We start from the raw sequence: 23839 nt of genomic DNA, 5'->3' as shown, positions 1-23839 counted from the left end.
TGTCATTAGGACTACTGTTCAGCCTGTTATGGGTCTACTCTTCTTGGTATTGTCATTAGGACTAGCATTCAGCCTGTTACGGGTCTACTCTTCTTGGTATTGTCATTAGGACTAGTGTTCAGCCTGTTATTGGTCTACTCTTCTTTGTATTGTCATTAGGACTAGCGTCCAGCCTGTTACGGGTCTACTCTTCTTGGTATTGTCATTAGGACTAGTGTTCAGCCTGTTATGGGTCTACTCTTCTTTGTAGTGTCATTAGGACTAGCGTTCAGCCTGTTATTGGTCTACTCTTCTTGGTATTGTCATTAGGACTAGCATTCAGCCCGTTATTGGTCTACTCTTCTTGGTATTGTAATTAGGACTAGCGTTCAGCCCGTTATTGGTCTACTCTTCCTGGTATTGTCATTAGGACTAGCGTTCAGCCCATTATTGGTCTACTCTTCCTGGTATTGTCATTAGGACTAGCGTTCAGCCTGTTATTGGTCTACTCTTCTTGGTATTGTCATTAAGACTAGCGTTCAGCCTGTTACGGGTCTACTCTTCTTGGTATTGTCATTAGGACTAGTGTTCAGCCTGTTATGGGTCTACTCTTCTTTGTAGTGTCATTAGGACTAGCGTTCAGCCTGTTATTGGTCTACTCTTCTTGGTATTGTCATTAGGACTAGCATTCAGCCCGTTATTGGTCTACTCTTCTTGGTATTGTCATTAGGACTAGCGTTCAGCCCGTTATTGGTCTACTCTTCCTGGTATTGTCATTAGGACTAGCGTTCAGCCTGTTATTGGTCTACTCTTCTTGGTATTGTCATTAGGACTAGCATTCAGCCCGTTATTGGTCTACTCTTCTTGGTATTGTCATTAGGACTAGGATTCAGCCCGTTATTGGTCTACTCTTCTTGGTATTGTCATTAGGACTAGCGTTCAGCCCGTTATTGGTCTACTCTTCCTGGTATTGTCATTAGGACTAGCGTTCAGCCCGTTATTGGTCTACTCTTCCTGGTATTGTCATTAGGACTAGCGTTCAGCCCGTTATTGGTCTACTCTTCCTGGTATTGTCATTAGGACTAGCGTTCAGCCCGTTATTGGTCTACTCTTCTTGGTATTGTCATTAGGACTAGCGTTCAGCCTATCATTGGTCTACTCTTCTTGGTATTGTCATTAGGACTAGTGTTCAGCCTATCATTGGTCTACTCTTCTTGGTATTGTCATTAAGACTAGCGTTCAACCTGTTATGGGTCTACTCTTCTTGGTATTGTCATTAGGACTAGTGTTCAGCCTGTTATGGGTCTACTCTTCTTGGTATTGTCATTAAGACTAGCGTTCAACCTGTTATGGGTCTACTCTTCTTGGTATTGTCATTAGGACTAGTGTTCAGCCTGTTATGGGTCTACTCTTCTTGGTATTGTCATTAAGACTAGCGTTCAGCCTGTTATGGGTCTACTCTTCTTGGTATTGTCATTAGGACTAGTGTTCAGCCTGTTATTGGTCTATTCTTCTTGGTATTGTCATTAGGACTAGCGTTCAGCCTGTTATGGGTCTACTCTTCTTGGTATTGTCATTAAGACTAGCGTTCAGCCTATCATTGGTCTACTCTTCTTGGTATTGTCATTAGGACTAGTGTTCAGCCTATCATTGGTCTACTCTTCTTGGTATTGTCATTAGGACTAGCGTTCAGCCCGTTATTGGTCTACTCTTCCTGGTATTGTCATTAGGACTAGCATTCAGCCCGTTATTGGTCTACTCTTCTTGGTATTGTCATTAGGACTAGTGTTCAGCCTGTTATTGGTCTACTCTTCTTGGTATTGTCATTAGGACTAGCATTCAGCCTATCATTGGTCTACTCTTCTTGGTATTGTCATTAGGACTAGCGTTCAGCCTGTCATTGGTCTACTATTCTTGGTATTGTCATTAGGACTAGCATTCAGCCTATCATTGGTCTACTCTTCTTGGTATTGTCATTAGGACTAGTGTTCAGTCTGTTATTGGTCTACTCTTCTTGGTATTGTCATTAGGACTAGCATTCAGCCTGTTATTGGTCTACTCTTCTTGGTATTGTCATTAGGACTAGCATTCAGCCTGTTATTGGTCTACTATTCTTGGTATTGTCATTAGGACTAGCATTCAGCCTGTTATGGGTCTACTCTTCTTGGTATTGTCATTAGGACTAGCATTCAGCCTGTTATTGGTCTACTCTTCTTGGTATTGTCATTAGGACTAGCATTCAGCCTGTTATTGGTCTACTCTTCTTGGTATTGTCATTAGGACTAGCATTCAGCCCGTTATTGGTCTACTCTTCTTGGTATTGTCATTAGGACTAGCATTCAGCCTATCATTGGTCTACTCTTCTTGGTATTGTCATTAGGACTAGTGTTCAGCCTGTTATTGGTCTACTATTCTTGGTATTGTCATTAGGACTAGCATTCAGCCTGTTATGGGTCTACTCTTCTTGGTATTGTCATTAGGACTAGCATTCAGCCTGTTATTGGTCTACTCTTCTTGGTATTGTCATTAGGACTAGCATTCAGCCTGTTATTGGTCTACTCTTCTTGGTATTGTCATTAGGACTAGCATTCAGCCCGTTATTGGTCTACTCTTCTTGGTATTGTCATTAGGACTAGCATTCAGCCTATCATTGGTCTACTCTTCTTGGTATTGTCATTAGGACTAGTGTTCAGCCTGTTATTGGTCTACTATTCTTGGTATTGTCATTAGGACTAGCATTCAGCCCGTTATTGGTCTACTCTTCTTGGTATTGTCATTAGGACTAGTGTTCAGCCCGTTATTGGTCTACTCTTCTTGGTATTGTCATTAGGACTAGCGTTCAGCCTATCATTGGTCTACTCTTCTTGGTATTGTCATTATGACTAGTGTTCAGCCTATCATTGGTCTACTCTTCTTGGTATTGTCATTAGGACTAGCGTTCAGCCTATCATTGGTCTACTCTTCTTGGTATTGTCATTAGGACTAGCGTTCAGCCCGTTATTGGTCTACTCTTCTTGGTATTGTCATTAGGACTAGTGTTCAGCCTGTTATTGGTCTACTCTTCTTGGTATTGTCATTAGGACTAGCATTCAGCCTGTTATTGGTCTACTCTTCTTGGTATTGTCATTAGGACTAGCATTCAGCCCGTTATTGGTCTATTCTTCTTGGTATTGTCATTAGGACTAGCATTCAGCCTGTTATTGGTCTACTCTTCTTGGTATTGTCATTAGGACTAGCATTCAGCCCGTTATTGGTCTACTCTTCTTGGTATTGTCATTAGGACTAGCGTTCAGCCTATCATTGGTCTACTCTTCTTGGTATTGTCATTAAGACTAGTGTCCAGCCTGTTATTGGTCTACTCTTCTTGGTATTGTCATTAGGACTAGCGTTCAGCCTATCATTGGTCTACTCTTCTTGGTATTGTCAATAGGACTAGCATTCAGCCTGTTATTGGTCTACTCTTCTTGGTATTGTCATTAGGACTAGCGTTCAGCCTGTTATGGGTCTACTCTTCTTGGTATTGTCATTAGGACTAGCGTTCAGCCTATCATTGGTCTACTCTTCTTGGTATTGTCATTAAGACTAGTGTCCAGCCTGTTATTGGTCTACTCTTCTTGGTATTGTCATTAGGACTAGCGTTCAGCCTATCATTGGTCTACTCTTCTTGGTATTGTCAATAGGACTAGCATTCAGCCTGTTATTGGTCTACTCTTCTTGGTATTGTCATTAGGACTAGCGTTCAGCCTGTTATGGGTCTACTCTTCTTGGTATTGTCATTAGGACTAGCGTCCAGCCTGTTATGGGTCTACTCTTCTTGGTATTGTCATTAGGACTAGTGTTCAGCCTGTTATGGGTCTACTCTTCTTGGTATTGTCATTAGGACTAGCATTCAGCCTGTTATTGGTCTACTCTTCTTGGTATTGTCATTAGGACTAGCATTCAGCCCGTTATTGGTCTACTCTTATTGGTATTGTCATTAGGACTAGTGTTCAGTCTGTTATGGGTCTACTCTTCTTGGTATTGTCATTAGGACTAGCATTCAGCCCGTTATTGGTCTACTCTTCTTGGTATTGTCATTAGGACTAGCATTCAGCCCGTTATTGGTCTACTCTTATTGGTATTGTCATTAGGACTAGCGTTCAGTCTGTTATTGGTCTACTCTTCTTGGTATTGTCATTAGGACTAGCGTTCAGCCTGTTATGGGTCTACTCTTCTTGGTATTGTCATTAGGACTAGCGTTCAGCCTGTTATGGGTCTACTCTTCTTGGTATTGTCATTAGGACTAGCATTCAGCCCGTTATTGGTCTACTCTTCTTGGTATTGTCATTAGGACTAGCATTCAGCCCGTTATTGGTCTACTCTTCTTGGTATTGTCATTAGGACTAGCATTCAGCCCGTTATTGGTCTACTCTTCTTGGTATTGTCATTAGGACTAGCGTTCAGTCTGTTGGAAACCTTCTTAATCACCACTTCCAGATAATGACTGCTATTGTGTGCAGGATTGATATGATGTAGTTCTTGTTTAAAATCTGCGGGGTCAGATGTAATGACTTTGGCTTATGATGAACATGTCATGTTCTGACCACCTCAAGTTTCTGATCTTAATGGACGGTGCCAATCAAAATCAAGGTACTGGTCAGTACATGTAGGTTTATGATAAACCATATTTTCAAAGTGCTATGTTTCTGATGGTGCCTGTGTCCAAAAATGATAATCCGCCATTTTTCTCCTTTTCTGTTGTAAGTTTAATATCTGGATTAATGTAATCTGTGAATTCAGTGAAATGTTCTAACTGCTGTTTAGTGTCAGTCACATATCTGCACTACCAACCGAGAGGATGGGGAGCAGTGAGGAGTGCTAACAACTCAAAGTGTTCCATATATCAGGGGAACCTAGTGACCTCATAGCATCTCCATGTATTTGGAGGTAGAAACTTCCATCAGAATTCAAACAAAGCTCCAACAGTCCTGTTACTTGCTGTGGTGATAGTAATGTCATCTTTGTAAGGGTACAGTCAGACTATAAAAAGCCTTATCAACCAGTACACTAGAAATTAGGCACCCATGCCATATGAAACCAACACTTCATCCTCCAACACATTTTTATCCTTAATCAACCTGCAGCACATCTGGGACAATCTGTTAACACTGCTCACCATTCCCTCTGGCAATGTGAACAGTCAGTAGAGATCAAATCAGTCTGCTGATGAAGTCCTTAGAACCAGGACAGCTTTCTTGACATTGTCTATGTCACTAACAGTTTAAAACAAAATCAAATATGAAATTTCCAGATAAAGTAGATGTCCAGGTTTGATGGACTGACAGACATATGGATGGACATGACCATAAAGATGCCCTGCTGCAAACAGTGGGGACATTAAAACCCAAGAATCGGTTCCTTAACCACTCTAGGGGTCAATATTGTGTATTCTTACACATGTACCATGATTCAAAACTTCTTCCTTACGCTAGATGAAGGGAGAATATCCAAGTCACTAGACACTGTTCATGTTATACTATACATGCCATGTGACCTACGTAAACTCCATGCTGACCAATTACCTTGTCCAACACTAGCTTGCAGATGGATCAGTTGTACAAGCATCATAAACCAAAACTGATTAGCATTGGATTATCTAGGGAAATTAAAAGACTGTTAGTTAAAATGAACTACATCCCTTATCCATTGTAATCACAAATATCTAGTACACAGACCTCAGAGGTCTCGGAAATGCTTAAAATGTGTATTTGGACACCAATGTTTTATCTTGGATGCAAAAAATCACTCAGGCGGGAGTCCTCCATTCGCATGTAATAGGTGGGCGGCAAAATTCAAAGACTTGCCCGTCCTGGTTCAGCCACCTGCTTAGTGGGAAAATTTTGTTGAATAATTAGCTGTGCTGATATTTACAATGACATAATTTAGTGGCTAAAAGACCCATTGATGTACAGGTTGCCATTATAAGAGTACATCAAAAGAACATAATGCAATAGCTGGGTGGCAGGTTCAAAGGCTTTAACTGGCGGCTGGGTGGGACAATGTATTGATATTTACTGTGATTGAATTCAGAGGCAGAAAGACCCAGAGATGTACATGTGGTCATTTATAAGAGGACATCAAATAAACAAATTTATATTTTATTACACTGCTAATTTCTGAGCATTGCAGAATAAGCAGTGCACGTGACCTCAGAATCAAGACATGTTGCGACTTAGACAAAATACCATTCGCAAATTTGGATAAGTATTTTGGGGTTAAATGGCAAACTGACAAAGACTGTAATGATATTCAGAAGAGTACTCAAGTTGCTAGAACTGATAGTTCAGATGGGACAGTAGCTAAGTGTAAGAATGTGTGTGATGCCTAGCTTAGTGCTTGGAATAAGACATTCTTTGGACTGACAAAATTTAGTCTCACTCTGATGGACAAACAAGAGCTATGTGAGTGTTATAAAGAATGTAGAAATTAAACTCAGTGGCAACCAATAGTTCTTCTAATTTGCATAGTTTTTTGGGAGGGGACTGCAACTTCTGCTGGTGGGACTCCTATTTTTACCAAAATGGGAGTCCTGGACTCCTAGTTTTAAAATCCTAATGAGACCTCTGGACCTGTTTCACCTCTCTATGATTTCCCATCATAAGACAGGTAATCACAAGGGAATAAATAAAAATGAAACAAACCTGGTACACAGGCCTCATTTCCTTCTCTGTCCCTATGATATCCAATCACAAGACCTAAACTCAAAAGGAAAATTTAAAAAATAATAAAAACCTGGTACACAATCTTGTTTCTCCTATCTATGATGTCCCATCATGGGCCAGCGATAACAATGAGAATAAACAAAAATCACACAAGCCTCTTTCTCTTCTCTACGATATGCAACGCAAATTACAAGGAGAATAAAAAAAATCATACAAACCTGGCACACAAGCCTGTTTCTCCTTCACTCTACGATGTCCCATCACGACAGGCGAATAATCACAACGAGGATAAGCTCCCCAACACAGCTCACTGTTCAGTGGAACAAACTGAAATGATGATTTTGAAAATAACGTTTCGTAGTCTATGTCCACTATAGTTACAAGCTGCATGGCAAGTTGTGTTCACAAGATTCTCTCTTACAATGCATTCAGCTGCAGAATAACTAAAGGGCAATAACTCCAAGACAAAATAAAAGAACAGGGTGATTTGTTTACGCACTGTATATGCATCTTCAGAAACTGACCATAAACAGTTAACAATCCAGTGAAAATTAATAATCTCAGACTAATTGCATTCATATACTCTATACTACATACATCGCAGGAAAAAGGGATTTTTCTACTGTTTTCAAAATGGTGCCAGGGGTCCATGGAATATGGAACTTTTACACGTAGTGATAACAAACAACAAACCTGTGATAAAAGGGACTGATGGACAACAAATGGACAATGGACCATCCCATAAGTTCTGCTGGTTTATAACCAATACAAAGTTCTCCATATCATTTTGAAAGTTACAGTCTAGTCAATCCTTACAAAAAGTTAGTGTCGGCCATACAAATATGAGTCTCAATAATTTCCTTGTAATTATTCAGAACATTATGTATTGTTGTCTCACTGACATAAATGTCATCAAATTGCTAATGCTCATTCAATGTGAAATATTTAGTATAATAATGAAAAACTGAAAGACTACTGTAAGTGAAAACAGTGATAATTGTTTGTGATGTTACAACAAAAACATTTCTCAAAATCTTTGCTTTGCCATTCTTTAATTTTGTGCACATATGCATCTAATTATTGCTTTATTTTTTATCACAACAATTATTAGGCACTGACAATAAATTGACTGGTGCCCTTATCTGTTATGACCAGGCCTACACAATGAAACCAAATCTGTTTACAATTACTTTTAACTCTTGTTTAATAGCAGCACACTACTTGACTGCTATTCACTTGCAGAAACAAATAAAATAAAAGAAATATTCACAGAGGTCTCAGAACACTTAATCACGCGTATTTGGCTCAATTATTTTAACTGGGATGCAGAAAATCACTTAGGCGGAAGTCCTCTGTACACATATAATATGTTGGCTGCAAAATTCAAAGAATTGCCAGACTTGCTTTAGGCACATGCCAAGTGGGAATGGGAAAATGTGTTGATCAATTAGCTCTGCTGATATTTACAATGAAAGAATTCAGTGGCAGAAACAGTGAAAGAACTCCTAATGTACATGTTATCATTATAAGAATACATAAGTTTAACGACTTTGACTGCTGGGCAGAAAATATGCCTATATTTACAATGCTATGTTACGAGTCTATGCTCTTAAAATAAATAACAGAAAAGAGTGCAGACAACAAGCTTTGTAAAATTTACCAAATAATTTATTTCCTGAGACTACAAGGTATAAAAAAATAAGAAAAAAGAACTTGAGGTATTGCAAATTAAATCCAAATTGTAATCCAAGAATTAAAAAACAAAAGTCCTGTCCATGAAAAGTTCTAAGTGAATCACAGTTCAAATCATGATGAAATTCCCGGATGGAAGGCAATGACCTATGCAACAGTTAGTGTTGTACTGATGCGTCAACAGTCTCTTGTTGAATCCCAGAAAATATTATTCCAGTTTTTGAATTCCATATAAAATCCAATAAATAACTTTGTCCAAGAATTATCAGAGCACTTTAGTATTTCTAGGGAAAACAATCACTTGAAATTCAATAATTTGAAGAAAATAAAAATTCAGCCACAAACTAGACACAACATAAAACAACTTGACGTCTCAAGTGTTATGGCACAACTGATAGAATTCTTATCAAAACATCGGTTATAAGACTAACTAAAATGCAAAACAGATTCCCAGATGGGGGTCAAGAGTTAATCATTCTGAACAAAATAGAAGTTTGTTTATGAATTAACACGTGCCTCATGTCACATAATCCAGGTATGACCTTGACACAACTTAACGATTCTTACTCTGAGAAAGAATAACATAAATTAATAAAAAGCTGTTTACCAAAACTGTCACTGATTTTAAGGTCAGCAACTAGATACAATGTTTCTATTATTAGGTATTTACATCAATGAAATAAATTTTAAAAAATCAATCAAGTCGAACAGAACTGAACTTAATTCTGAAACGAAATCAAGTCCAGTTTACAATATTACATTACAATAACATGTAAGGGAATAAAAAATATTTTAATACTAACAGACAATCAACTCATTTACATATACATAACAGATTGAATTCAGAGGCAGAAAGACCCAGAGATGTACCAGAGTGAAAAGAGAGATAAAAATTAGTGAATTTTTAACACAATTTGTGAAAAAAGTTATACCATGACACTAGTTCCATCCATTCTGATGGTCAGTACTGCATTATACAAAAAATCCCGAACAAAAACTAAACTATTATTTACACTGCTTACAAGTACAAATTTATCTGCAGCCAAATTTACTGATATACACCAACTTCACACTATTTGTCATGATATGATGCTGTGGCAGACTTGAACTTGTTCAACTGGGCTATAGTAAATTTGTTTTCGAAACAGTTCTGGCTTCTTGTCTGCAGTTTAATCTTGGTGACTAAAATTGTGCAAATTTTCAGCACCAAAGGAGGGACTAAAGTTTGCCTTATTTTTCCTTACAATTGGAAATACTCTTTCACTATCATTGCTGTTGAGAAATGCAGGTTATATTCAACAAGAAAGCTCACACACAATGCTTCAGCATTGGTAGCTTGCAGGACTTGAGTAGGTGGCTTAAAGTACTCCAGGGCTCAAATATGCTAAATGCTCTTCATTTTACCAATATCTATGTAGCTTTTCATCTTGTTCTGCCACAGGGGTTTGTTTCCTTATTTAGAATTTATCTGTCATACATGTACTTTATAATAATATTATTATATAGTACACGTATGACTGGTAAAGAGTAAGCAACGATATGAGCCTCTGTGCTACGAGTATGTACATGTGCCATTGAACCAAAAAAAACAAAAAAAAACAGTTGGGCAACGGTTTTCTTCACAAGTATTTGTAAAATTTCTGTTCTAAATATAGATTGTATACTTTACAATGCTTGCTACAAGGCAAACTGTAACAACTGAATAAAGATGTACTAACATTGCGAATAGCAATACAGGACAGTTATGGGTATGCGTGAGCAATTAATTAAGGAAAGTGATATTCATAAAGTGTACAAAAATAACCCACATTTCTATTCTAAATGAGTACGAAACTGTGACTTCTAAAATGTCGACATGAAGACCCAATCCATGACCTTCTTGAACTTAGAGGCATTGTAAGGATGAATTCTGTAAAACCAGCTATTAACATGACCTAGTTCGTTGGCTAAAATGCTGACAGAAAGAGTCCAAAATGTATTTCATTTCAATAGCTGGATGCATAAACATTACATCTTTTCACAGTCATGTGCAGAATAGGTAGTGAGTCATGAAAACATAGGGGTGGTATCCTGTTTGTCCAAAATTAATATTATTTTCAACAGAACAGTGGTGACAATTGCCATTTTTCAATTGGTAAGCATTTGCAGAATTTTATTTTCAATCGGTCAAATTCTGAATGTGCTTTGCACCAATATTGGTGACCTTAAATGCGCAGAATAGCCAGACAGTTGGGTGTAACTCTTGTTTGTCCTTAAGGGTGATACTGAATTTTGTCAATCCAAGGAATGGACTTATTCCAAACACTAAGCCAGGCATCACACACTTTCTTAAACTTAACTACTGTCACATCCAAACTATCAGTTCTAGCAACTTTAGTACTCTTCTGAATCTCATTAAAATCTTTATCAGTTTGCCATTTAACACCAAAATAATTATCCAAATTTGCAAACCATGTTTTGTCCAAGTCTTGGTGAATTTTGAGTTTGGGGTTGTATGCACTATTTATTTGGCTACAATCAGAAATTAATACAGTAATGGAAGCTAAAATTCTGAAGTACTCACATATACATTTTTGGGGGTCTTTCTGCCTTTGAAGTCAGTCAATGTAAATAACAGCACATTTTCCCACCCAAGCTGCTAGTCGAGGTCTTTGAACTTGCTGCCCAGCTATTGCATATGGGGGTCTTTTAACCACTGAATTCTGTCATTGTAAAAATCTGCAGAGCTAAAATGATCAATTAAACAACACATTCTCCCCCTCAGTAGGTGGTTGAAGTAGGACTGGCAAGTCTTTGAATTTGCCAGGGAGGACTCCTGCATGGGTGATTTTCTGCATCCCAGATCACAAATTTGCATAAAAATATGCATAATTAAGCCTTACTGAGACCTCTTTGTCATTATCATCATCATTGACGGCTCAGTCTCGAGAGACCATGCGAATAGCACCCTTGGAGTGTCGTCTGTCTCTGGGGTGTTGGAATAGTTTGCTTTCCAAGCCTTCTGTCCAGCTTCACATCAATTGAGAGAGTGTTGCTGATGGTTGACCCCAGGTAAGTGAAGTTGTTGACTGCTTCCAGGGTGACATCAGCAATTTTGATGGAAGGGGCAATGGTGGTATCTTGCACACTGACTTTTGTCTTTTCCAGGCTGATGGTGAGCCAAAACTGCTTGCAGTCATCAGCGAAACAGTCTCCCAGTCTCCAGAGGGCATCCTTTGTGTGGGTCACAAGAGCCGCATCATCTGCAAAAAGTATCTCCCTGATGAGCACTGACCTCACTTTGGTCTTCGAATGCAGTCATGCCAGGTTGAACAGCCTCCCGTCGGACCTGGTGTGTAGATATACGCCATCAGTGGACAAGTCGAAGGCGCAGGACAGGAGCACGGAGAAGAACCTGAAAAAGGTTGGTGCCAGCAGGCAGCTGTTGATTGGAAAGGAGGCTGAGGAGGATCCATCATACAGGACTGTTCCCTTCACATCGGCATGGAAAGAGATTATCATGCTGTGGAGTTTTAGGGGGCAACCGATCTTACTGAGAAGTTCAAAAAGGCCCTTAATGCTGACCAGGTCAAAGGCCTTGGTGAGGTCAACGAACATCATGTAGAGTGGTTGACCTTGCTCTCTGCTCTTCTCCTGGAGTTGTCGTAGGGAGAAGATCGTGTCTGTCATGGACCTGCCTGCTCTGAAGCCGCACTGGGATTCAGGTCCAGGTACACACAGTCTGTCAGCAACTGCAACCTGTTGAGTATGATACGAGCAAACACATTACCAACGATGCTCAGGAGTGAGATCCTGCTGTAATTATTAGTCAATGCAGTCATCCTTGTTTTTGTAAAGGGTCACAATCATGGCATCACACATGTCTTAGTGGACTGCTCCTTCCTCCCAACAGAGGCAAAGTAGCTCATGCAGCGGCTGACGCAATGTTGGTTTCCCACATTTGATAGCTTCGGGCGGGATACAGTCACTATCTGGAGCTTTGTTGTTTGGGAGGGAGTCGATTGCTTTGCTGAGCTCCTCTAAGGCGGGCACTTTGTCAAGCTCCTCCATGGTGGGCAGTTTCTTTATGTTGCTAAGGGCTGCATCGGTGACTGATGTTTCTCTGGAGTATAGCTCTGAGTAGTGCTCCATCCATCTGGCCATCTTTTACTCATGGTCAGAGATTTCAGGGGGGTTCAGGGGGTCGACCCCTTTCACTGTAAGGCCTAGAGCCTTCTTGATGCCACTGTACATACCTTGAATGTTTCCAGACTCAGCACTGCTCTGGATTCCTACAGACAGTTGTTGCTGTTCTCGTTCACGCTCTGTCTAGCGATGCGTTGGGTGTTGCTTTGGGCACTTCTGAGAGCAGCAAGTGTCCGTTCATTAGGGCATTTTTTGTAAGTTCTGAAGGCTTTTCGTTTGTCTTCAAATATTGATTCCATCCTTGATAGATGTGTGTTGAACCAGTCCTGGCTGGCCATTCCTTCTTGCCAAACATGGACATGGCTGTAGATGGCACCCTTCATGGCGTTCCACCTGGCTGTGGCATCGTGTTCCGGTCTGGTCCTGGACATCCTGGTCCAGGGCGAATCAATACTTTTCTACACTGGAGGGGACCAACATCTGCACAGTGTTTATGCAAGGGCGTCCTTTTGGTTTTGAGTGGTGTAGTGTGTGTGGCTGTAGGCACACCCTGCTGATCACAAAGGTGTGGTCGGAGTCGCAGTCTGCACTGTGGTAGGTTCTGATGGAGAGGACACTGTTAAGGGCAGAGCGCCTGTTGATGACCAAGTCAAGCTGGTGCCAGTGATAAGACCTGGGGTGTTTCCATGACACTTTGTGCTGTGGCTTACACTTGAAGAAGGTGTTTGTGATGCACAGGACATGGTAGGTGCACAGCTTCAGCAGTCTCTGCCTGTTTTCATTGGTCTTTCCAGTGCCATAATGTACTAGGCAGGTAGGCCATGACTCGTGGTCTGCACCTACTCTGGCATTAAAGTTGCCAAGGAGGAATTATGGTTCGTCTTTGGGGCATCCTTTGATGTATTCGTCCAGTTGCCCATAAAACTGATCCTTTGTGTCTTCTGAAGACATACAGGTGAGGTTGTAGACACTTAGGATGTTGACAGGACCTGCAGCAGTGTTGAGGCAGATGGACAAGATACACTCAGTGCCCCCTGTTGGAGGCTCAACCAAGCCCAGGAGGATGCCTTTAATGGCAAAGCTCACTCCTTGCTGGCCGGGATCCTCAGGTTCTCGACCCTTCCAGAAGGTGTAGTGTTCTTCTCTGAGGGTACTGCTAGAGGTCAGCCTGGTTTTCTGGAGGGCAGCTATGTTGATATTTAGTCTGGTGAGTTCTATCTCGATAATAGCCGTCTTCCTGGTGTTGTCCACCTCCCTGCGGTCATCAAAGATGCCTGTGGCCATGGTGCGCACGTTCCAGCTTGTGAATTAAAGAGCTGGAGTCTTCTTTATTGGTTTCTTGGTTTTGTTGCCTGGTGTGGAATTACCATCTGCTTGTCATGCTTAGCAACACACTGAGCTCCAGACACCTACTGAAGCCAGCAGACGATGGCGGGTCAACACCTTACTGATCGGGGCCTGCCTGGCTTGAGGCAGGCAGTAGTTGGCCAGGAACACAATGAATCCTCCCACCATCGAAGCTGACCCATGGCGCCCCTTCCCTATGCCAATCAGGTGGGACTTATAACCCGTAAACTGCCAGTTTCCGCAAATTTGTGTACGCATAATTAAGCATTACTGAGACCTCTTTGTACATGTGGTCATTTATAAGAGTACATCAAAAGAACATGATGTAACAGTTGGGTAGCAAATTCAAAGAGTTTGGCTTAGCTAAGTGTAAGGAAGTATGTTATGCCTGGCTTAGTGTTTTAAATAAGACCTTATTTGGATGGAAAAAAATGACAAATTTCAGTCACACTCTGATGGACAAACAAGAGCTATATGTCAGTGTTACAAAGAATGTGGAAATTAATCTCAGTGGCGACCAATAGTTCTTCTAATCTGCAAAGTTCACATCTTCTGGGAGGGGACTGCAACTTTTTCTAGCGGGACACCCAATTTTTTAATCAAAATCCTGGACTCCTAGTTTTAAAATCCTAGTGAGACCCCTGATTCCCCAACAACAAATATTTGTGTGCTGAGGACTCTGCTGTTGACTCTTCATGCAACCAAAATTTAAAGTATGCAGATTTCAGCATGCAGGTAGTTGTTGTTGTTATAGGGTTTAACGCCATTTTTCAGCACAGGATAGGCTATACATGGCGGCCAGTATTAATGGTGGAGGAAGAACCGGGAAAACCCCGGAAAGAACCACCGACCCACAAGAAGCTACTGGCAAGCTTTCTCACATATCCACATTTGCCGAGCCTTGGACTCGAACCCACGCAGACAGCAGCATGCAGGTAAACCATGCATTTCCTTGTGGGGATGTGTGATTTTGAATAGTGACTTTTTTAACCTAAAAATTTAGAAGAAAAACAAATTTGGTGTGGAAATTGTTTACTGTCTTTGAGTTCTGTTGTCCTTGACCTTAAACCATAAATTTATATGGTGCTTTTCTTGTTTCAAATGCCAGCTATCTACAGGGTTTAATCACAGCATGTGGTGCAAAACTTAAAGTAGATTTATTCAGATCATTTTTTCTAACTTCGTGTGACCATGAACTTTGACCCCAAAATGAGAAAGTGTCTTCTGTGCCTGAAATGCATGCCAGACACAAAAATCTGTCAAAGTAGGCTATAAGAAACTCAAGAAATAATGTGAAAACCATTTATCTTCACTTTGACCTTGATCTTTTGACCCTCAAGTCAACATGTTTTTTCTTACCTCAAATGCAAGCCATTTACAAAGTTTGGTCAAGGTAACTGGTTTAAAAGACAAGATTTTGTTTTGAAACAGTATTCCTTCTTTCAGCATGTGACCCTGTCCTTTTAACTTTTGAGCTCAATATTAACAGGTTTCTTCCTTATCCAAAAAGCAAGCTACTTGTACAGTTTGGTTATAATATAAGATGGAGACTGGAGTAATTCTGGTGTTATTAAACAGATAACAGAAAGATGGATGGATTGACAGACAACATTATAACATAATGTATTCCCCCTTATGGACCGCATATACATAATTACAAGAAAATGAAAAAGTAAATTGTGCAGACTGTGGATAGTGGTAAATGTTTAAAACACAAACCTCTGGCAAAGGTTTTTCTACACGTATCTGTATAGGTACCATTTCATCTGCCTGAAACCTGTATAGGTATGGTTCATTTAACATAACTGGTTTGTCATCTTCATCTTTCTTTCTTCTTCGCCTGGAATTTCTGTCGTAATCATTCTCTATTCTTTTGTGTTTTTCCCCATACTTGTCCCAAAACGCCACTACACGAACATTTTCATCAAAACGAGATCTCTGCATATGCGTATTCTGTCCACTCAAATAACCACAAACAGGCAAGAGTATCTGTTTCAACAGCAGACGTGTTGCAATCATGTCCTTGTCTGATTTTTTCCAAAATAACCGTGACCGTTCTAGTTTGTCATGCTCCATTTCAATCCCATCTATTACTATTGGTCGCAAACGCGTAACTACTGCTTCCAAATCCAAATCCTTTTCCATGCTGCTGTAGACATCTGGCAATCCATCGATAAGGTGAGTTTTAGTGCGGTCCTGAAAATACTGAAGATTTCTGGGATATCTTCTTGTTCTGAGCAGAGCAATTTTATTTTCATTGCTTGTTAGGTGTTTGATTCTTTCTTCTATCGTCGGCATGGTCATGATGTTTTGTGTCTCGTCGTAGATCTTCCATGCATTCTGCTCTGATAATTCACCCCATACTTGTCCAGGAGGCCACCTTGGTTTTATCGGCGGATACTCGACTTCTTGTACTTCTTCCTGAGGCTGAACATGTGCTGAATAATGCCTTCTGTTTGTGAAATAATACGAACAATTAAGAAAATGAGGCGGAAACTTGATAAACCTAGATCGCACCAAGGACGCTGCCATCTTGGACTTCTCCTGCAAATGTGATTTGGCACGATATGCAGGCTGCGCATATCAGTTTGTACAATTTGTAAATTGCGCAAGAACCGGATGGAATGTGTAGAATTTTGTGAAACATATAAGAAGGTCCCTGAGATCAATTGAGATCAATAATTTATCCAAGGTATAGGGAGATTTTATTCGGTTTTCATTTTGGAGAATAATGATAATAACAAGCTCAACAGGAAATACAAATAAAAACAAAGCCAAGGTATCAATACCTTAATTGTCACTAGTGGTATTAGTGATTTTCATAATATGGTCTCTACTCAGTTTAGAGACACCATGCATTCTGCAAACAGGAAAAAAAGTATGGAAGTTTCAAAGATTTTGATGTGATTTACTTTGCCAAAAGAAGTTATGCTAAATGTTATAGCAAACATGCTCAAATAAAACATGCACAGATCTAAGGAAAGCTATATATACTAAACACACCTTGTTTACAAAATACACTCGGTACAGAACATCCAAAGCCTGTGAAAATTATAGGAAGTAGACAAATTTGGTAAACAAACTAATGAATACGTCTCTTATTGTTTTCTTTTTGTTTTGGTGGGGGGGGGGTGTTGTTTTTTTTTTAAATTTAGAAAATTGTGCAGGATGTGGCTTTAGACAATGGTAAGACTGTTCCTTTCAACCCTTTAACACATCAGAGTATCAAGGCTATTAAAGACAATAGTAACATAGATATAAAAAAATAAAGCAAGTTAACAATGAAGAGTCTGTAAAATTAAAAGAAGTTTATTATAAGTTGTAGAACTAAAGGGAGGGGATAAAATTACCGTCAAACTGTTGAAAGCTGGGGCACCAGTCCTTATGGGTCATATTACAGATCTAATGAACAAAACTATACAATTTAATATTGCTCCTGATCATCTGAAGGAAGCTCAAATAGTTCTGATTTTCCAAAATAACAATTCTCTTGATAAAAGTAATTATAGATCTGTCAGCATTTTATCCATCATATCCAAATGAATTGAGATCCATGTAGTAGCATTTCAGAACATTTTTAACAGAGCACTTGGGTGCTTTTCATAAATGTTATGGATGCCAGACCAGTCTGTCACATTTCCTTGAATACTGGAGGAAGGCTCTTCATGAAAACAAATATATAGCTGCAGTTCTGGTGGATATAAAGTCTTTTGATATTCTTATCTGCAAGTTAATTGCTTTCAGTATGTCAGATGACTCATTAGGACTCTTACTGAACTAGTTGTATCGAAAGCAGCAAATTAAGTTGCATGGTATCTTTGGTAGCTCAACTGAAATTTAAAAAGGGGTTACTCAGGGTGTGATCCTAGGACCAATACTTTTTAATGTTTTTATCAATATTACCTATTGTTTTATCACATATGGCTCTTTATATAACTTTGCCTAAGATGACACTATTGTCCTTTCCTCACAAAATTAAGACTTATATAACAATGCCAATGATAACACTATTGTCCTTTCCTCACAAAATTAAGACTTATATAACGATGTCAATGATAACACTATTGTCCTTTCCTCACAAAATTAAGACTTATATAACAATGCCAATGATAACACTATTGTCCTTTCCTCACAAAATTAAGACACTCAGATTAAGACACTTGAATCACAGTCCAACATTATGTTCACTGGTTCACTGCTAACAAAATGCAAGCCAACACTAACAAGTTTCAAGCACTATCTGTGGGTAAAAAGACAATTCAGTGTGAAGCCTGTAATAAACATGCCATAAGCTGTGCTGTCACAAGCTGTAAAAAAATTGTTAAAATGCTAAGAATTGAATTTGACTATTGTTATGTATATTTAGCTTGTATTATCTGTTGGCTTTTCTTAATGTATTTTTCACCTGACCTTCCAAAATCAAGTTCATTGTATGCCTAACTAGGAACATTTATTGTACACAAAAAACTGCACAGCTAAAATAATTTCTCTAAGATTGTGGATTAAATACCAAGATTATTATTAAAGTAAACTGCTTACCTGAATTTGAGTTAAAGATATAGTCTTGTTTCTGACCATAGAAACTTGTAGAATGGTTTCCATTAAGTGACAGAGTATTTTCAGAAAATGGTATTTGAGACCTAGCTCAAGTGGAGAGCAATATGATCTTATTTATCTAACAACTACTCATTCTTGCCCTAAGAGCTTGACGCAGAATTAATCTTATTGTTATCTTCAGCTTTTCATTTGGGTGGGTTTATTGATTCAAATTATTATTCACTGGAAATATAAAGTGCTCATCAATAATATTCTTGGACAGAAACATTAATTTTAAATAATGGTGAATTCAGACAAGAAAATGTTTGGATTTTATTATTGTTATACTTCAAAAGACTATTAGCACATCATCGCAATCCAGATCACTGGGACATTAGCACAATACATGCAGAGCAACACATTCAGAATTGAAACTTATTTGGAATACCAGTGGAATTCAATAGGAACTTCATACATCTGGACTTCTGATAGAATGTTTTAGACAATTTGGGATTCAATTCACAATACTGTAAGTTTTGGAGGTGTTGGTCTGTATTATTTGTCAATCTGTTGTTTACAGTTTCGTTTAATATTTTTTGTTGTTTTCTTTTAAATAGTTTGTGGCCAATTCTGACATTGGTTATGTTCAAGTCTGTTGAAGCTTACTCATGGGAGTCTGTTACTGGAAGGGTTGGTTGTGGTTTCTGCCACCAATAAAGGTGGAATTGGCAGCCCCAACCTCACACAGCATGTCCCCTAGTGGGAATGGTCTTCCCATCCCATCCCCAGTGACTGAGCACGCTCTCATTCATAATAGACCTGTGGGATTTGCTTATTCTAACCATGTATTTATCCTATATTCTATGTATTGTTGTTGCCTTTTATATGCTATGGACATTTGTCCAAAATCAAGTCCACTGTGTTCAGATTATTATTCTCTGGAATTATGAAGCGCTCAATAATATTCTTGTACACAAACATTAATTTGGAATTAGAATGAATTCAAGCAAGGATATCTTGAATTATGTTATTGTGATTCATCAAAATACTGTTGGTACATGATCACACTTCAGTCCATTTTGACATTAGTACATTTAAGACTACCAGCACACCAACACCTTCAGAATTTTCTATATTCCGGGTATCATTTTACATATTTGAGAAATCAACAGCAAAAGTTACAAGCTTTCACAATGTCGCCTAAAGTGGAAAACTTTATTTTCAATCCTACCCAGGTCAGAGTCCTTGAAAAAGGATGAGTTACGCCAGCTTGCCAGACAAAATGATCTCTCTGAGGTGAAGGTTTCTTTAACGAGGTAAGAAATCAAAATTATTTTGGTCCAATATTTGGTGGAAAAAGAAACTGGTGAAAAGTTCTTTGGGTTTGATTAGCAAATCTATATCTGGCTCTGACATGAAATTAAAAGAATTGAAATTAAAACACCAAGTGGAAACAGATTAAGAAAGTTTGAGCTTTAGAAAAAGAAAGAGGAGAGATAAGTACAGCTACAAAAAAGCAGAAGAAAGAGAATTGCAGTTACAGAAGAGAAAGAAACAATTGCAAATGTGATCGGAGAAAGAGGGAAGAGATAAATGCAGCTGAACAAGAAGAAAGAAAACTGCAGTTGCAGAAAAAGGAAAGAGAGAAAGAGAAAGAGATGATTGGCTAATGCAAACTGAAAAAGAGGAGAGGGAAATACAGAGAGAAAGAGATAAAGAAGAAACGAAATTTCAATTTAGATTAAAAGCATTAGAGTTGGCAGTCAAAAAGAACTCTCCCACTTTAAACACAAGTTCAGATTTTGGTATTACTAAAATATTAGGTTTGTATCCCCTTTTAAAGAAAAAGAAGTTGAAAATATTTTCCTCATATTTAACAAATAATTGTTGAAAATTTGAAATGCCACCAAGAGAGCATTGGACTCTATTGTTACTAAATGTACGTATTAACAAGGTACATGAAGTCTACACAGGGTTATGAGCTGATGCATGAGGCATATCAGCAAAAGTTTATGAACTATGAAAGAAACTTGCTAGACTCACATCAAACTTCTTGTAACTGAAAAGCGCAATTATTTGATAGGTGGTGCTCAGCCATGAAGGTTGGTCAAGACTACAATAACCTCATACATCTCATATTAGTTGAAGAGTTCATGAATTGTGTGCATAGTAACATTAAGACCTATCTTGATGAGCAAAAAGTAAAAACTTTAGAAAATGCTGCTCATATACAGCTGATGATTATTCCTCGACTCAGTGTTTCTTTTTCCAATAAGTCTTTCACTCAGCAGCATATTCTGGTACAAAGCCATGTTGTCTCATACGAGCACTTTCAAATCTAAAACTGGCACAACTTTTAGGAATCAAGCTTCTGAAAAGACTGATCAGAAATCCTTATCTCTCCCTAAGTGCATTGATTGCAAGAAGAAAAGGAGCATAATTTCTGATTGCTACAGATTGAAAAATAAGCAACAGAATCAAGACATAACTATTTCAAATGCTCTATTTCTAAGAGGTCAAGGTCATGGTCATGTATAGAGAGCAATACATTTGTTGGGTCAAACAAACCCCAGTCTAATATTTTTATGGATAATTATAAACCATTCATGTCAAAAGGTTGTGCATCACTTATTAATGGTTCTGCCCATCCTATTCCAATTAAAATTATATGGGGCTATGGAGCTTTTCATAGTCTTTTATAATCAGGTGATTTACCTTTTTCTGACAAGTCTTCTTCTAATGAAAATGTTTTATTTAGGGAATTAAATGCAACTCTCTTAATGTTCATCACCATTGTGCAAATTTGTCACCAGACTTAGTCTCAGGACCTGTGACAGCCAGAACAGTGATGTATTAACAAATCGAAGGTATTAATTTGTATTAGACAATGACTTAACTGGAGATAAGTTTGTAGTTAATCCACGTTCCTTGTTTAAGTCGATTCTGTCCAAAAATTAAATCCTTGATTTATACACAGCTTGAGCAGCTGCTAGAGCTATGGCGAAGAAAGCTCTTTAGAATGATGTTGATCAGAAAATTATTCCTTTAGCTGACACATTTATTGGTCAGACTTTTGATGAGATACCTATTGCTTCTGGCACTCACTCTATTTGTTCTAATCAGGGTGACAAACTTGTAGCCGAATAGGAAAAAGATCCCGATTTCCTTTTTGTTTCAGAGGGCTATTAGCAAAACTGAAGCCATATAAGTATTTGTTTCATATTTGTTAAAAATGGGGTCTTTATGAGGAAACAGAGACCACCTGAAGTCCTCGCTGGTGATGAATAGTCAGTGAGCTATAGAATTGTCCTTCCTAAGTCGTATAGACAAGAAATATGTAGTCCAGCTCATGAAACTCCTTTGGCTGCTCATTCAGAGGTCAATACGATTTATCACAAGATCTTGAACCATTTTTTTTTTGGCCAAAAATTAAAATGTTTGTAAATACTGCATATCTTGTCACACTTGTCAAATGGTAGGAAAAAACCGAACCAGAAGATACTTAAGACTCATCTGCAACCTATTCCTGCCTTTGACAAACCATTTTGCAGAATAATGGTAGACTGTGTCGGTCCCTTACCAAGACCAAGTAGGTAACCAATATTGTTGACCATAATGTGTGCATCCACAAGATTCTCAGAGAAAATTCCATGCAGGAATATTAAAGCAAAAACCATAGTAAAAGCCTTTATAGAGGTTTTAACAAAATTAGGCCTTCCCAAATCTGTCCATAGATCCAGTTATATTATTTTAATTTTCCGGCATGTTATGTTTGAATTAAGCATCCAACAATTTAAGTTTTCTGCCCATCACCCCGAAAACCAATGGACTTTAAACGTATTTCATTAAACTTTTTAAAATATGACTCGATCATACTGTTTGGATACCATAAGAGATCTGACAAAGTGTTCATTAATTGTTGTAGGCTTTTTGGGAATCAATTCAAAAATTTTGAGGATTTAGTCCGTTTGAACTAGTTTGTGGACATACTGTATGTTGGACCATTGAAGTTGCTAAAAGAGAAACTTCTTTCAAATGCATTAATTAATCTTCTTGACTATGTTTCTGTTTTTAAATTTTAAGTTGTCAAACTCACGTGAAGTTGCAACAACTAATATGCACTCTACCCAGTCAAAAATGAAATTAAGGTATGTGTAAAGTGTCGAATTTTTAATAGTATTGAACCTTAAAGTTGAATGCACTGAGCATTAAAATTTTATCACATTTGAACCAGAAAAGTCTTTGTTAAGGATCACTTCGACCTATCTTCTTATCTCCCGCCGTGTCAGTGTTAAACTTGAAAGGCTAGCATCTATGACTCATTGCTGCACACGATTGGTCAGAGTAAATGAAGGCGTACACTTTGTAAGTAATGTGAATTTAAAACGATGACCTGGGTAAATTCGTTAGTCCGAAAATCCTGAAAGAGATAAGTTTGGCCCGAGGTAGCCTAAAAGGAATATTGCTTTCCTCGTTAAAGAAAAAAATGGGACTAGGTGGCTGTCTTGAAAGAAAGACAGGATTTAGTGCTAGGACGCACAATTTCTGAACGAGAACAGCATTAAGGAAACAGCTTTCTGGGAGAGACTGGACTGTCCGAAGACGGAAGTTGGAAGTCCGGAAATATATGACGTGTTCAGAATAAAGAACTAAGAGGTCTAGTAACAGGAAGCATTCAGAATAGGAAGACTAGAGAATAGGAAGACGTGATACATGGGTCACTAGAGGAAGGGGATGCAATCAGTCGTGGACATTGCGCTCTTTTCACCACTCATTATAATGATGAAATAAATCTAAATTAGACACTGCTATTAAATTATGTTGACATAACTTAGATTGAATGGGAGTTGCCGCTATTAATTGTTATTGATTGTTTTTCTTGTCTAAAGGGACTCATATTGCATTATTTCTTCCCAATAAGCATGCTCAGTTCTCTGTTGATATTCTATCTTTCCACTCCAACCGGGCTATACAATCAAGGGAGGTCATCCTCTAGATAACGCCAGCCAAGAGGGCGGCGTTACAGCATGACAAGAATACAAAGGAAAGGAGTTTTCAGTCTGGTGATAAGAGTTCTGGCTCTCTTTCCTTACCTAAAAATATTCTTGAGGCTAAGTACTGTGATCATTACACGGTTAAAAATATAGTAAGTGATCTAAATGATAGCATTAATGCTCCTGGTAGGCAAAAATAAAACTACTTTCCTATAAAAATATGTTAAAGGAATATGTTGATAGAGATAGTCCAGTTAATCATGCAGTCAGTTGAGTTGTACCTGTCCTACACAGTAAGGATTTAAATGATGGAATGCAATCAGACTCTATTGACGCATCCAATCTTTAGAATTGAGAAATATTAATTAATCCGGACCAGACACTTTCATCTACACCTCAAGAAAAGAATGAACTAACGCAGCTATTATTTGAAGAGGAGCACTTGTTTCTAGATGTTCCAACACG

The 23839-nt window shown here is 38.5% G+C and overlaps 1 protein-coding gene across 1 annotated transcript in view; it reads right to left on the bottom strand.

Moving 5' to 3' along the window:
* Positions 1–16411, bottom strand: part of LOC149800629 (large ribosomal subunit protein mL65-like) — a 31884-nt gene extending 15473 nt beyond the window's left edge. Inside the window, exons 1-2 of the mRNA XM_089954626.1 lie at positions 15564–16411; positions 6899–7007 (exon numbers count right to left, since the gene is read on the bottom strand). Of these exons, the coding sequence (XP_089810752.1) occupies positions 6899–7007; positions 15564–16376 (922 nt within the window). The 5' untranslated portion in view covers positions 16377–16411. The remainder of the gene's footprint in view (positions 1–6898; positions 7008–15563) is intronic.
* Between the last annotated feature and the right edge of the window lie 7428 nt (positions 16412–23839).

Source organism: Sinohyriopsis cumingii, chromosome 4 (genome assembly GCF_028554795.1).
Source record: "Sinohyriopsis cumingii isolate HCF-2022 chromosome 4, ASM2855479v2, whole genome shotgun sequence".
NCBI lineage: Eukaryota > Metazoa > Mollusca > Bivalvia > Unionida > Unionidae > Sinohyriopsis > Sinohyriopsis cumingii.
The sequence above is the reverse complement of the archived record's forward strand: the minus strand, read 5'-3'. Positions and strand labels throughout refer to the sequence as shown.